The sequence below is a fragment of the Sceloporus undulatus genome, chromosome 1 (genome assembly GCF_019175285.1).
Source record: "Sceloporus undulatus isolate JIND9_A2432 ecotype Alabama chromosome 1, SceUnd_v1.1, whole genome shotgun sequence".
In the NCBI taxonomy this organism is placed as follows: domain Eukaryota; kingdom Metazoa; phylum Chordata; class Lepidosauria; order Squamata; family Phrynosomatidae; genus Sceloporus; species Sceloporus undulatus.
In genome coordinates this window covers 238,920,558-238,933,590 of record NC_056522.1, presented here as the reverse complement: position 1 = coordinate 238,933,590, position 13,033 = coordinate 238,920,558, and the positions used below count along the sequence as shown (strand labels likewise).

The following is a 13,033-nucleotide window of genomic DNA, read 5'->3' as shown; positions in this document are numbered from 1 at the left end:
GTCGGGCCCGGAGGTGGAGCTAGGAAAGGCCCGGCCAAAGGGGAGGAGGAGAGGCGGCGATGGAGGGGCCTCCCACTCCTCCTCCTCCGAAATGGAGGACGCTGAAGGGAAATGGGGGGGGGGGGGCAAAATAAAAGCCCCCAAACAATCACAGAACTAGGGCCAATCCCGGCTTCTTAGTCAGGGTCAAAAGGGAAGGAGGATATGAGTCAATAAAGGCAGAACGAAACCCTAATGGAAATTAAGAAGTCAAGAAGGCTTCTTGAGCTCAAGGGGGGAAAATGGAGGAAAGGCTGGGAAAGAGCTAAGAGGAATGTCAGGCTTCTCAGGCTCAGAAGGGAGGGCACTGAATCCATGATACAAGTTGAACTAGTAGAAAGTACATCCATCCTTCTTAGGCTCAAAAGGGAGGACAGTCAAGAAAAATGGAGGACAGGACACAATGAAGGCTAAAAATGCAATAGAAATGTAAACCCACCATCCCCACCATTGGCCACACTGACAGGGACTGGTCAGGACTAGAATTTTCTAACCCTGCCCAAGATCCTGGGGCTATAGATCAAGTCCCTAGTTGTGCTGAGGCCATTTAGAACAACTTTAGGCCTATGGGATTGTGAGTCAGAGCTCCTTTCCTCCCTGCTCTTCTTATGCAGGGGGTGCGTTCCCACTAGGAAATAAAGTGAATTGCTGCTGATTGGTTTAAATGATCGTCATTCCCATTTGAAACCGGTTCCTGTCATACTTGGGTCAATTTCTGTCACAATAAAGCAAGGCAAACGCCAAAAAAGCCAGTTTTTCCAGAGACTGGTTTCTTCTTAGCAGTTCTTTTGAAAAGAATGTATCTCAAAGCAAATGGGAATGACAGATCTGAATCGCATGGTTTTGGAGGGGAGGAGGAGGGACTCATGGCAGAGGGATGTGTACCATCTCTCCTCAATTTTTAGGAGATCCTCCTGTTTGGTTTGTAACATATTGTGCATTTCGGTTGGCCAATAAAGGTATCACTGATGGATTTTTGTCTGATTGGAAGACAGTTGGTCTGAATGTGGGCCGACTCTTTATCCAAAGCAGAGGTCATATTTAAAATTCATTGCACAAATTCATATTATTAGTAGTTACTTGCAGTACTTGAGACTTGGAGTAAAAGACTTTAATACATCACTGCCCCTGCAGACAAGGCAGCAGCTGCTGCTGCTGTTTGTTTTTGTTGTTGTTTTACATAATTAATTGAAAAACAAGCTCAGTTTATTTTATCTACATTGACCCAGTGCTACTTACGGGAATTTCCTGACATTTCGAAAGAGCTGAGATGAATTCCAGTTACTGACCATTATGGGAAAAAGAAAGAAGAGGCACCACACTCATTCTACAACATAAGCTATACCCAAGTCCACCAAACAGCTGAAACAGCCAAAAGTTGACATCTACTTAATAAGCAGGCAATCATCTTCTGTCGTTCATCTAGCTCCCTTCAATCTTTCTGGTAAATGTGAAACATTGGAGTGGGATTTACAAGCAGAGGCAGAAAGTCAACAACTCTTAGTTCTCTCTTCTTTTGTGGAAGAGGTTGCAGCCACTCATCCAAACAAAACCAAATCTAATAAATTTACAGAATAACGACATAACTTACTTTCTACCCAGACAATGCCTTTTGATAGTACAGACTAGTCTAGTATTTTTATTTTTGAGCAGCTGTCCATAATCAAAACCAAAGTACATTTGTTAACGGAGAAATTCACAAAGCTTATTGAAAATCAAGCAAAGACATTTCTGTTAAGGCTCAGACCTTCTGCACTAACTCTACTATGAAAGCAGTTAATAGGGAAGTTATGGGCCTTACTTCTTCTTGGGCAACAAATGATCAGACAACTGGCTACACATGGAGAGAGGAGTGAGAAACAAATACCTTGTGGTCATACACCCAAGGGAGAAAGGCATTTAAATGGCAATACAGCCTAATCAAATCACTTTACAAATATTAAAAAACAAGAGGATGAGGATAAAAAGAGTTACTCTGGCCTGTTACAGACTGCCAAAATAAAGCTGCTTTGGGTCTCTTTGGAGGTATGCTATTTAAATGATGCATGGGTCCTAAGAGTCCGGAGGTCTTGCCAAAGCCACACACCATTCCTAAGCACTGGAGGGCAGCTTTGGTGCAGCTTCCGGATTCTTAGGGTGCATGCATCATTTAAACAGCATACCTCCAAAGAGACCTGAAGCAGCTTTATTTTGGCACTCTGTAACAGGCCTCTGTCTTTAAGCCAGTTATTATGCTGCAAAAGGCAGTTGGTCAATTTGCACAAGGTTGCTTGGCTTCCACCCATTTACACAGCCCCCAATGAGCCATTTTCTGCACCTTTTTTCAATTTTTCCAATACACGTGTTTTGCTCACAGGAACTCGGTCCACTTTTAAACCAATCTGGTCAAGAGAGTACCATCACCTTAAGGAGCAAATGGGAAAATTTGACTTCAGATAATTTTAAGAGCTACAGGTGACCAATTTTTTTTTCCAGTTCTTTCATCATTTTATGAAGGTGTCCCATCACCAATACTATTTATTTTTAAAAGCTGTTCTGAAGGGGTACATCCTCACAATGTGCAAACATTGCAAACAAAAGCATGATCAGATGGAAGACATAGCAGCCGCAGTAGCAAGGATACAGAATATTTGCAAAGCTTTTGAGAATACACAAATTTATTGCAAATTCTACTGAAGCCAGATTTTTAAAAAGAGCCTTTGATGCTCACCTAAATGCCTAAGCAGCAAGAACTAGTAGGTTCATATCAACAGGAAAAGAGTTACAGTTTTAGAGACAGTGACAAGAAAGCCTTATTTCTTGTGCACATCAAGCTAACATCTTAACGGAAGGCACTTGAGATGGACCCAATGCAAATTTTAGTGCATGGTGAGGATTACATGACTGATGGTCCTTCAGGTAGCCTAGTTCCAAAACAGTAAGACCAATTATTTGAATTAGAACTGAAAGGCTTTTTAGCAGCCAGTGTGGTTAACAAAAAAAAAGTAATATTTGTTGACTTACTGTTGTCTACCATTTATACTAGTGGAAGCTTACAAAGAATCTGCAAGAGGCAGCCCCATATAAACTGCACTGCATCAGGGTATAACTTTCAGTTCCTTTTCTATCCATTCCAGGATAGCTTGGAATCATAGCTTCCTCAGCAGGATTCACCTGGTCATGCTTTTCTGTTTCATGATGACCATGTTTTTATCTTGTTTCCATTTCATAATCCTAGGGTGTATGATACAGACATAGTACTATTTTGTCCTTGCAGAATCAGATATAAACGGTATTTAGCACTCTATAGTCACTCTTATGCATAATAATTTGGGACCTGTAGACATACCTCTCTAATTTTTCAGTATTAATTTTTGAAAGGAAAAAAGTCTGCATTTTTATAGAGATAAATATTAAACCACATAACCAGTACTACATCCAGTTGCTCAGTATATTAGAATTATGCCCACTTTTCAGTAGTTTGCCAGTGCAAATGATCCAGTGTGATTGACAAAGAAACAGTAATGCAATATTTCATTACTCATCATTGCCTTTCCTTATCAGTAATGCAGGGATGGGTGAACTGAACCACTCTGCCTAATTTCACATAGCCCTTAAAAGAAACCCCGGTTATGAGTGAGAAAATGTTTTGTGTAGCCTACTACGTTGCTTTGCAGAAGTAATGTAAGTGTGGTAGAAAGGAGAATGATCAAGGAGGTCTAACCTAAACTAAAAATCACCATCAGCTGAAAACAGAAAGCTGCAAGCAAGAAACTAAGCTACTGGACAGGAGTGAACAAACTGAAATTTGTGCTAACATGCTTTGTGGTATTTGTTTATTGAGAAATTGTGAGTAACTACAACTGTAGTGTTCTCATATTTTGCAGCTTATTTGGTTTCAGAAACCAGAAAACATCAGCATATTTTAATTAAGATATACACAAAAAATACACCCCATTGTTTTCTTAACACATTGAAAACATGTGAGAAAATGCTCTGTATGCACTAAGTTAGGGATGGGAATTATGCAGCGCTGCAGATGTTGTTGAATTTCAACTCCCAACATTCCTCTCTTTTAGCCAAGTTGGCTAGGAATCCTGGGAACTGCAATTCAACAGCATCTGGGGGATGGGCTGTACAATTCCCACCCTGCACTAGATAATACTAAAAATCTTTCCTTATAAGAATGTGTGGCAAACTGGCAATAGTCGTGTTTTACTCTAACAATAATTCTTTATTCATTCAAAAAGAAGACATGCTGGTAACCTCAACCTAGTGAGAAACAGCAAAAGCAGTTATAAAAACCCACAGCAATTGTGAGTGAGCAATCATATATGGAATTTTGAATTGTTGCATTCAAACAGGCAGAGGAGCAAATAATATAGAACACATAAGACTAGGTAATATCAAACCATCTAAACAAGATATCGTATACATCTGTAATAAAGTACACTTAGTTCCCCCACTTTGCTTCAATGAGCAAAATAAAGCTTTGTTGTATTCTTTTGAAAAAGGTCAACTTTTATATTTAAAATCTTTGCACCTTGTTCATACAGTGGGAGGAAAGTCACACAACTGGAATGATGCAACAAGAGTAGACATGTACTATTATGTGATTGTGTGAAATGTTTCATGGCCTCTGGCTTGCAACTAATTGTGAAAGAGAAACAAAATGAACACATCTGAATGTATGAATTAGCAGAGGGAATCGATCATTGTTTAACCATTCATTGTGCTGATTTTTTTTACTTTAAGACATGCCTTAAAACTAACCTGTAGTTCTTTGGAAGTTGTACACAAGCTTTAAATCTAGGCTCCCTTTCCTTGACTACTCCAGTTTCCAGGCTGGCATGAACAGAATAAACTCATAATAGCCAAATAAAACTAAAATATAGGTTAAAAACCTGAGTTTCACCACAGAGGCACTGAATTATGCAACAGCATTACAGCGAGTGTACTTTCTGCATTCAATAAGTGCCCTGCCCAGGGAGGAAGAGAAGCATGGGGCTAATTTTCATGACTGCTGATGGCAGCTGTAGAGAAAAGCCTGTCAGTACTGTATAAGCCTGCAGCCAGGTATCTGATATCTGCAGAATTTGGATTTCATGACAGCAGTGACAACACACATTTTGGATTTGTTGTGATATGCCAGATCTTGAATGTGATACTGTCGACTGGTTGAAAACTTTTCAGAAGCTGGCTTTTTTTCTGCTAGATGCTGACGTGGTTTTAAGAATTGGGACTTACAGAGAGTCTCAGCTGAGGAAGGAAGGATCCACTGCTCAGCTACAGCAAATTAATAGAAAATGTCGCTTTACATTTTCAAATCAGGACAACTTGTTTGTGATTGACAGAGGTCAGTCCAAAGTGCTCATTTAAGCTAAATCAGCTCCCTTAATTCCAATAACTATATTGGCTTAAACCTAGGTATTTCAGTTTAAAATCACAAATCTTCAAGTTCAAAGGGAAAACTAATAAATACACGGAACAGTTTCAATGTGAAAACTGATTTTTTTTGGGGGGGGGGGACAGGAACCTTCACTTATAAATCTGCTGGAAATGTGTTATAGGGCAACGGTTCCTATTAGTGCCAATAGAGAAGTTAGTAGGGTCCAAGGACGCAACCCACCAGTTCTATTATTGAGTTCCTGCCCTTTCAGGAGGCCTTCCACAGACAAACCTACTGATGGATTGTGCCCATTGTACTAAAAACACTTGCATTCATGAAAGCTCCAAATGATGCCATGGAATATCAACAAGTATAATGTGCAAATGTGTTTAGGAGGATTGTGGGGCAGGTAGTCCAAATTTTCTCTCTTGTTATGCTGGTTGATGGAGCAATTAGTGCACTTGGGCAATTTCTCTCTCCTTATAAGTTTATTTTTTTTTCAACAAATAACTTGTTGGCTCTGGTTAAAACGGTAGATGAGTTTCATATGGTGTGTTCACATTCATTGTTTGGGCTATGCTTTAACTTAAACTAAATCCAAGCACAACAGCCACCTAAAGTGCTTGCTAAATTCAAGTTAATGCCCATAAATAACAAAAACAGGTGTCAACTCATGGTGCTGATGAAACAAACCAAGAAATTCATGATCTAATGTCAACTGCTTGAGCCTGATTTTTTTTTTTACTGGGTGATTGCTCCAATCTCTTGCCCATTCAATTTTATTTCATTCTTCCTCCTCCTCCTCTTCCTCTTCCTCCTCTTCTCCTTCTTTCCCCATTGTTTCCACAATGAGTTCTGCAGTACAAGTTACTTCTCCAAGGCAATTAACTGCCTTGCAAGTATATTTGGCATCATCGTCCCCACAGACTTCAGAAATGGTTAAAGCGCAGTTGCCATCCTCATCATAGTCTATCTGGAAGTGCCGGGACTCCTTGATAGATTGATCATCTTTGTACCAAATCACCTCTGGGTCAGGGTAACCTGGGGAAAAGGGGAAGAAGAGCAAGCACCACAAGTCAAACTACTGAAATGATCCACTGCAAGAAGCAAGGAAGTTTGGCTCAGTTTGCTAACAAAATGAGTGTGTGGATACATAACTGAACACAGAATTCAAAGACATAGTCGTGTTAGTCTGGATCAGCCTGCAAAGGGATCTTGTAGCACCTCTGAGACTAACTGAGCAAAAGAAGTTGATAGCATTAGTGTAGACTTAAGTGCATATGATGTAGTACACTTAGGACTTTACTGCATGAGTCCAGTTCTCATGGATCTCATGGATGTGTCTCCATGTGTTCAGTGCAAGGAACACTCTTCACACCAATGACTGTTTCCCCCCAGGAAGATCCATCAGAGAGAGGGTCTATCCTAGGAGAGGGCAACATTAAAAGTAGATGGGGCCAAGGTTGTCCACTTTGCATTCCTCCTTCCCACAGCAAGTTGTTGTGCATTTTCAAGTCATTTCTGACTTATGGTGATCCAATCACAGGGTTTTCTGGTAGGCTTAAAAATGACTTAGCTTGAACAAGAGGCAGGAACAAGAGGGGAGGGTTAATCCTTCCTTGCAAAATTACTCCTGTGCTGCAAGCAATGTACAGGTTGCTTTGTTCAAGCTACACTGATTCAGGAAAGCAGAGAAGGGAGAGAGACAGGGCTGAGCATGTGTAAGCCAGCTGTGAGAGGAATGTGGGTGGAATCTGGCTCCTGGACTATCATGATTCCCCATTTCTGATTAGGCCTCATTCATCTCCACCTGCCCTCCCTCAGCTTGCATCATTCACTTGGTGGTGTGCCAATCATTAACAAGTTGGTTAATATGTGAGCTGGTTCCTCCTTTAAGCATATATTAAGTTTTTAAGCATTTTAAACATATATACCATTTGTGCTAAACTCAAACTAATCATCAGAGTTCCCTATCTTACACATGGTGCAGCCTAGGTCCACTGGTGTCACTAGGGTTGGCATAACTTATGGTGTCACCCCCCCCCCCAATTGACCTCCTCTCATACCCACCATACAGAATCCTTAGCAATGTTTTTGTACCAATGTAACACATAACTCAATGTAATAATAATAGTTGTAACCTAAATAACTAGTGAAATTAAAAGTATACCTTTAAATTACAATATCATATGCACAGCCTAAATGTATTTACATGTACATGGTTTCATGTGGGTAAAGTGATCATTTGGTAAGATGTGCTGATTTTAAAATTATTCAAAAAATTAAATTCTTTTTTAAAAAAGCATTTTAAAAATATATTTTAAAAAAAACTGGAGCCCCTTCTTTCTCCTCCCCCTGAGCGTTGCCCCACTCCCACCATCTCTTCAGTGTTTTAAAGGGAAGCAGGTGAATTCCACAGTCCACTTCTTCCAAAAGGCAAGTGTTTGGAGAGCATCAGAGTGTCACTTGATGAGGCCTGCACCCTCCTAGCAATGTCAATGCCTAGGATTACAGTCACTGCATTTGGCATGGTGAATTTATCCATTCAGTCAATACTTACGGTAAGATATATTATAGACTGAATGGATAAATTGAGGATATATTTGTGGCACTTTACTTTTATCTCATTCAGAACCAGGACTTATTTAGGGATAAAAAAGCAAATGGGTTTTTCCTGTGTAGTAGAACTGTACTTAATTCTTTTGACAACAATTCTGAAATATAAAGTGTGTGTTGGACTAGAAAGTCCTGCAGACAGAATGAACATCATTGATTGTTGTGCTTTTTTGAGTTCTTGGACTGTAGTAAAGATGTTTAATTGAAATTAACAAAAAGGATTTTAGATACTGTTCCTTTAAAAAAGAAAGCATGTCTGTACTAGGTTTCACAATATTCAGAGCCAATAGTGACTAATAGAACTGGAAAAAAACACCTTAATTATTATTAGCCAACCTATGAGACTGTCTAGAAATGCTGCTTCTTGAAGAATAAAATGAAGTGGATAATCAGTAAAGCTATACATCACTAAAGGTGAAACATAGTCAAGGAGCAATGTAAAAAAGATGGCACCCGGACAGCTGAAAATAAACCAATAAACCATAAACATTCCTGAAAAGTACCTTCAATTTTGCAGTCAAATCTAGCAGCACTGCCTTCCACAACTTCTATATCTTGAATTGTTTTAGAGAAAAATGGCTTCACGTGAGATCTTTCTTCATCAACAGCTTCTAGGAGAGCATTGGCAGGCTCATCTAGATGAAATAAAGTTCTGTTAATCGTATGGAGGAGTTTATTATTCTATGATTCTATGAAGATCCTTTGTATGTCTCCACAGTGAATTTTTTCCTTTGCTACAGTAACACTCTAGCAGTTTAAGGAAGTCGACTTTGTGTTCTTCTTCTCATGGCAATCTTTAATGGTTGTACTCTCTTAAAGTTACATGAGCTATCATTTTGATTTTTTGAGTAACGTTCTCATTGCTCAGTCAAATATTCTTACCTTGTAAAAAGCCTCAGCTCAGTGGAACTTGCTTCCTAGTGAGAATCACTCAGGGTTGCCGCCTTCATTGATCACAATACACCAAACAATTTAAAAAGTATTATGACTGTAATAGATTCCTCTCCTTCTGTTGTTGGGAGTATATACAGTATACTGAGATGAGGACACAATGTCTTCTAAATGTTACTGAACTCCAACCCCTCCGCAATCATCCTTGACTACTGGCTGTACTGACTGGGACTAATGTAAGGTGGAGTCCAACATCTGGAGTACTTAGGTTCTTCAACTCTGAGAGATATATATATATATGTATATGTATTCACATACATACATACACACCTGTTGTCTGATGGAGCTTACACATCAATAGTGAGAAGAAAACAGTGCCAAATATATAACTGGTTACCTACTGCTACCAAATCATTGCCAGTATTGATCATTTTTCTGAAAATGACCATGTTATCATCTAAATAACAGAATACATGTACATAGTAGTGAAACAGTCCCATTTATTTCAGTGAGGGTTACTCCCAGGTAAGTCTGCATAGGACTGGAGATTGAATCTCTGTGTCTTTAGTATGATCTGGAAGGCTTTCTTGAAGTACACCTTTTCCCCTTGCCTTGGTAATACACCTGAAAGCTTCTCAGATGCCAGCACAGTTTGTCAATTCATGCTCTCTTTGCTTCATCCCTTTCCCTTTTGAACTGGTGACTACTCTCCCTTAAACAGCTTAATTAATCAGGAAAGCTCTGTGACAAAAGAACACTAGTCAGTCTCACCTGGAACCCTGTTCTGCAACTTCACTGCAGATATTTTGTCAAGTCATTACTGTATGTTAGTTTGCATGAGGAAATTAATGAAGAATGTGTTTTTACACTCCCAGGGACCACATCTGAAGTGGACCAGAAATTTATTGGGACAGTTGTCTTACTGATGACGAAGGAGGATAGGAGGGCAGGCAGCATCATTCTGCACCAGTTAAAGGTTCAAAATCACTGTCGCCATGGCAATGTAGTGAATTGGGGCTATCTTAAAAGGCCCTTAATTAATCTTAGCTGGACTTCCTGAGTTCTTTGGTGGCCTGACATGAGCTTACCACAGGCATTTTGTCAAATCATTGCTGGATGTTAGTTTGCATGAGGAAACTAACTAAGAATGTCTGGATCCAGTTTTTTTTTGGGGGGGGGGAATTAACAGTGCTTATTTGTCCTTCATCCCCCGGTAGGGTCCCCTTGAGAGACCATGAGTGTGCTGGCAATTAGGGCTAGGTTCAGCTTAAGGGTCATTGGGTGTGTCTCACTCCCAGGTGATAAAGAATCACACAGTAATTATTTAATCACATGGTTTCCACAACCATCACTCCATAGTTAATGGCCAGTGGTGGTGTGTATCTGACAGGCAGGTTATTTGATCTCTGAATCCAGGCTTCATGTCAGTACAACATTATACAACTGTTAATAAAATAAGTTAAGGCCTTTTTAATGCCTGAATGGATTTTGTGGGTGTCCTGGCTCCCTCTGTGCCAGCATAGGCATGCAATCCTTTTTAATAAGGATATGGCTGCTGCTTTTGAAGTTGGCAGTTTTTTGTTTTAACATTATTTTGCTGTTAATTGCTATATTCTCTGCAAGTAGCCTTGACTCTTTTTTAAAAAAAGAAAGACAGGAATATAAGTATTACAAACAAATAATGTCTATACCATAAAGGGTGCACTGGATTAAACCACAAAAACCCACTGTTGCCGACCAAATGCCTGTGGGAAACCCACAAGCAGGGCATGAGTGGAGCACACTGCTATTGTTTCTTAACAACTGGTATTTAGAGGTACACCTATTCTTGCCAACTGCATGGTACTTTGCCATGGAAGTTAACAGTCAACTGAAGTTTGCTGTCTTTATCTTTGCAGTTATACTGAGAGTTTAAAGGCAAGGATGCTTTCCAAAAGATAAGAGTGATATCTCTTTGGTGCTCAAAAGAATTTGTAGAGCAAATTGTGCTGAGAATAGCATCAGGATATGGACAATGCAGCAGCAATACAATGCAGCATCAGGCCACAATACTGAACTAACATGCTCACAGGTGTTTAAAGCAGGTCTAAAAAGGCCAGGAATCTTTGCAGAATCAGTGGTGAAGGTAAGAGCATACAGTATTTAGAAAGCAATGGCACTTGACAGAGGAAATGGCACTGCAGGTTGCAGAAAGTCATGAACTGTGTATATTTCAGAGTTCTGCCTGGTAAGGGAAGAACTAATCTGCTATTATGTTTTTATGCATTATCCAAATTGCCATACCTTCAGCTTCAGTCTTCTCTGCATTAACAGGACTGGTTGGTGAGCTTGAAGAGGACTTCCTCCCACTGAGGCCAGAAATCATCGCCATGGAGGACAGTCTTCCTATGGCACGGACAGCATTCCCTGTTTTCTGGAAAGCGGCACACAAATGAATCCTTTCTCATGATACATAAAATAAGAAGTGTACTGAGAAAAACCAAATTGTTGAAGGTCATTTTGTGCTACAAAAGAAGATCTAGAAGACATGTTTTACATGGAGGTGGAGAGATCCTCCATACAACTTGTAGTGTCAGGTTCAACCTGCACTGTCAGCTATTCATGTGATTCTTGAAGCAGCTACACTTTAAAGAGTTTCCACTTAAAGAGCAAGAATAGAGAATGGAAGGAAAGTGGGCACTGACTGATAGGAGTGGAGTACTAAGAAAACCATGAGAAAAAACTCACACCTCAGAATGTCACAGTTCCTTGTCCTCCCTTCCCCTGCTTACTCACTAGTGTCTTAGATAAAAGTACTGAATGCCTGAAGTCTTCATTTACTCCAAATGCCCCAGAGAAAAATCTCCCATATTTCTGCTATTAGGTCAATAAACCTTTCTTACAGGGTCAGTAAAGGCTGTGTTGTTTGGGTGATGTCAAACAAAGCCTGTATGATTATTGGTTTGCTTCAATCAAGTCTAAATGTATGTACTTTGCAGGAAATGGGATGGAAATAAGAAAGGGTCTTCCTCCCAGATGCCCCAACAGCTTTCCTGCAAGGATGTAAGTTCTTCATAACAAAAAGCCTTCTATTCCAATATTGATACTAAAATCATGAACTTTAGAAATGGAAGATAGGGATTTTTAGTACATGTTCCTCTCCAATGTATTACCTGCCATTTTCTTCTAGCCATGTACTTTTTCATCCTATCTTTGGACAGTTTTTTGGCTTCCATAGTTTTGGTGTCTTTTTGCAGCCAAGGATGCTGAAGGCATTGAGTGCAATCTAAACGGTCCCTGTAAGTTTAGATGGAGACAAGTCAGAGGTGCAGTGCAATTGATATGAAATTAGTGTGCACATTACTTCCCAAATATCACAGCATGGGTTCTTAGATTATCTTCTAGATGCAGTTGGGTATGCTCAGTATTGTATTGTCAAAACATACCTCTTTCTTCATGAAGAAAAACACTATGCTCTGTACCTTTTCATAGATTTTGCCACTTATGACCATGTCTGACTCTTCCCCTTCCCCTTCCCCTACCCTAATCAGCTTTTGATTCAGGATAGTACAACATTAGCCCCAATCCCTGGGTGAATGAATGAATGACTGTATTCCTTTAACCAAAGCCAGAGCAAAATGGAATTTGGCAAATTCCAGACTACCAGCCTTTAAAGTCAATGTTTTGGTGAGACTACCTCCTGCTGCCCCATGAAAAGCATTCTGCCTAGATTAACTTCCAATTAATGAAATATTTGGGAAAAACATTGTGTTTAATCTAAAAGAATTACACTGGCTGCCAACATACTTCTGTCTGAGGTCAAGACAATGGTGAGGACATCTGAAGCTCTAAATGGCCATGGGGCGTTCACATTTAATATACCTCATTGAGTATTAAGTTGTGCAGAGTTACTTTCCTCAGTGTTCCATTGTTGGAAGTGGTGTATAATGTGAGGATGCACAAGAGAGCCTTCTTGACTGTGGATTATGAAATGCTTTCACCCCAGTGGCTCATCTGGCACTGACACTGGCCTCATTTTGGAACCAAATAAAAACTAGCTACTTACAAAACACAGCTCATTTATTGTTTAGCATCGCTGATCTGGATTATTGGTTTTTAAATATTATTTTAGGTTGCATT

At 39.7% G+C, this 13,033-nt stretch overlaps 1 protein-coding gene across 8 annotated transcripts in view; it reads right to left on the bottom strand.

Moving 5' to 3' along the window:
• Window positions 1–3,837: 3,837 nt before the first annotated feature.
• The window catches only part of MYLK (myosin light chain kinase), a 295,320-nt gene continuing 286,124 nt past the window's right edge, over window positions 3,838–13,033 (bottom strand). For all 8 annotated transcript variants that reach the window (XM_042444623.1, XM_042444627.1, XM_042444633.1 and 5 more), the window contains 4 exons: window positions 12,067–12,190; window positions 11,198–11,327; window positions 8,527–8,658; window positions 3,838–6,448 (listed from right to left, as the gene is read on the bottom strand). In XM_042444623.1, the coding sequence (XP_042300557.1) occupies window positions 6,192–6,448; window positions 8,527–8,658; window positions 11,198–11,327; window positions 12,067–12,190 (643 nt within the window). In that variant the 3' untranslated portion in view covers window positions 3,838–6,191. The remainder of the gene's footprint in view (window positions 6,449–8,526; window positions 8,659–11,197; window positions 11,328–12,066; window positions 12,191–13,033) is intronic.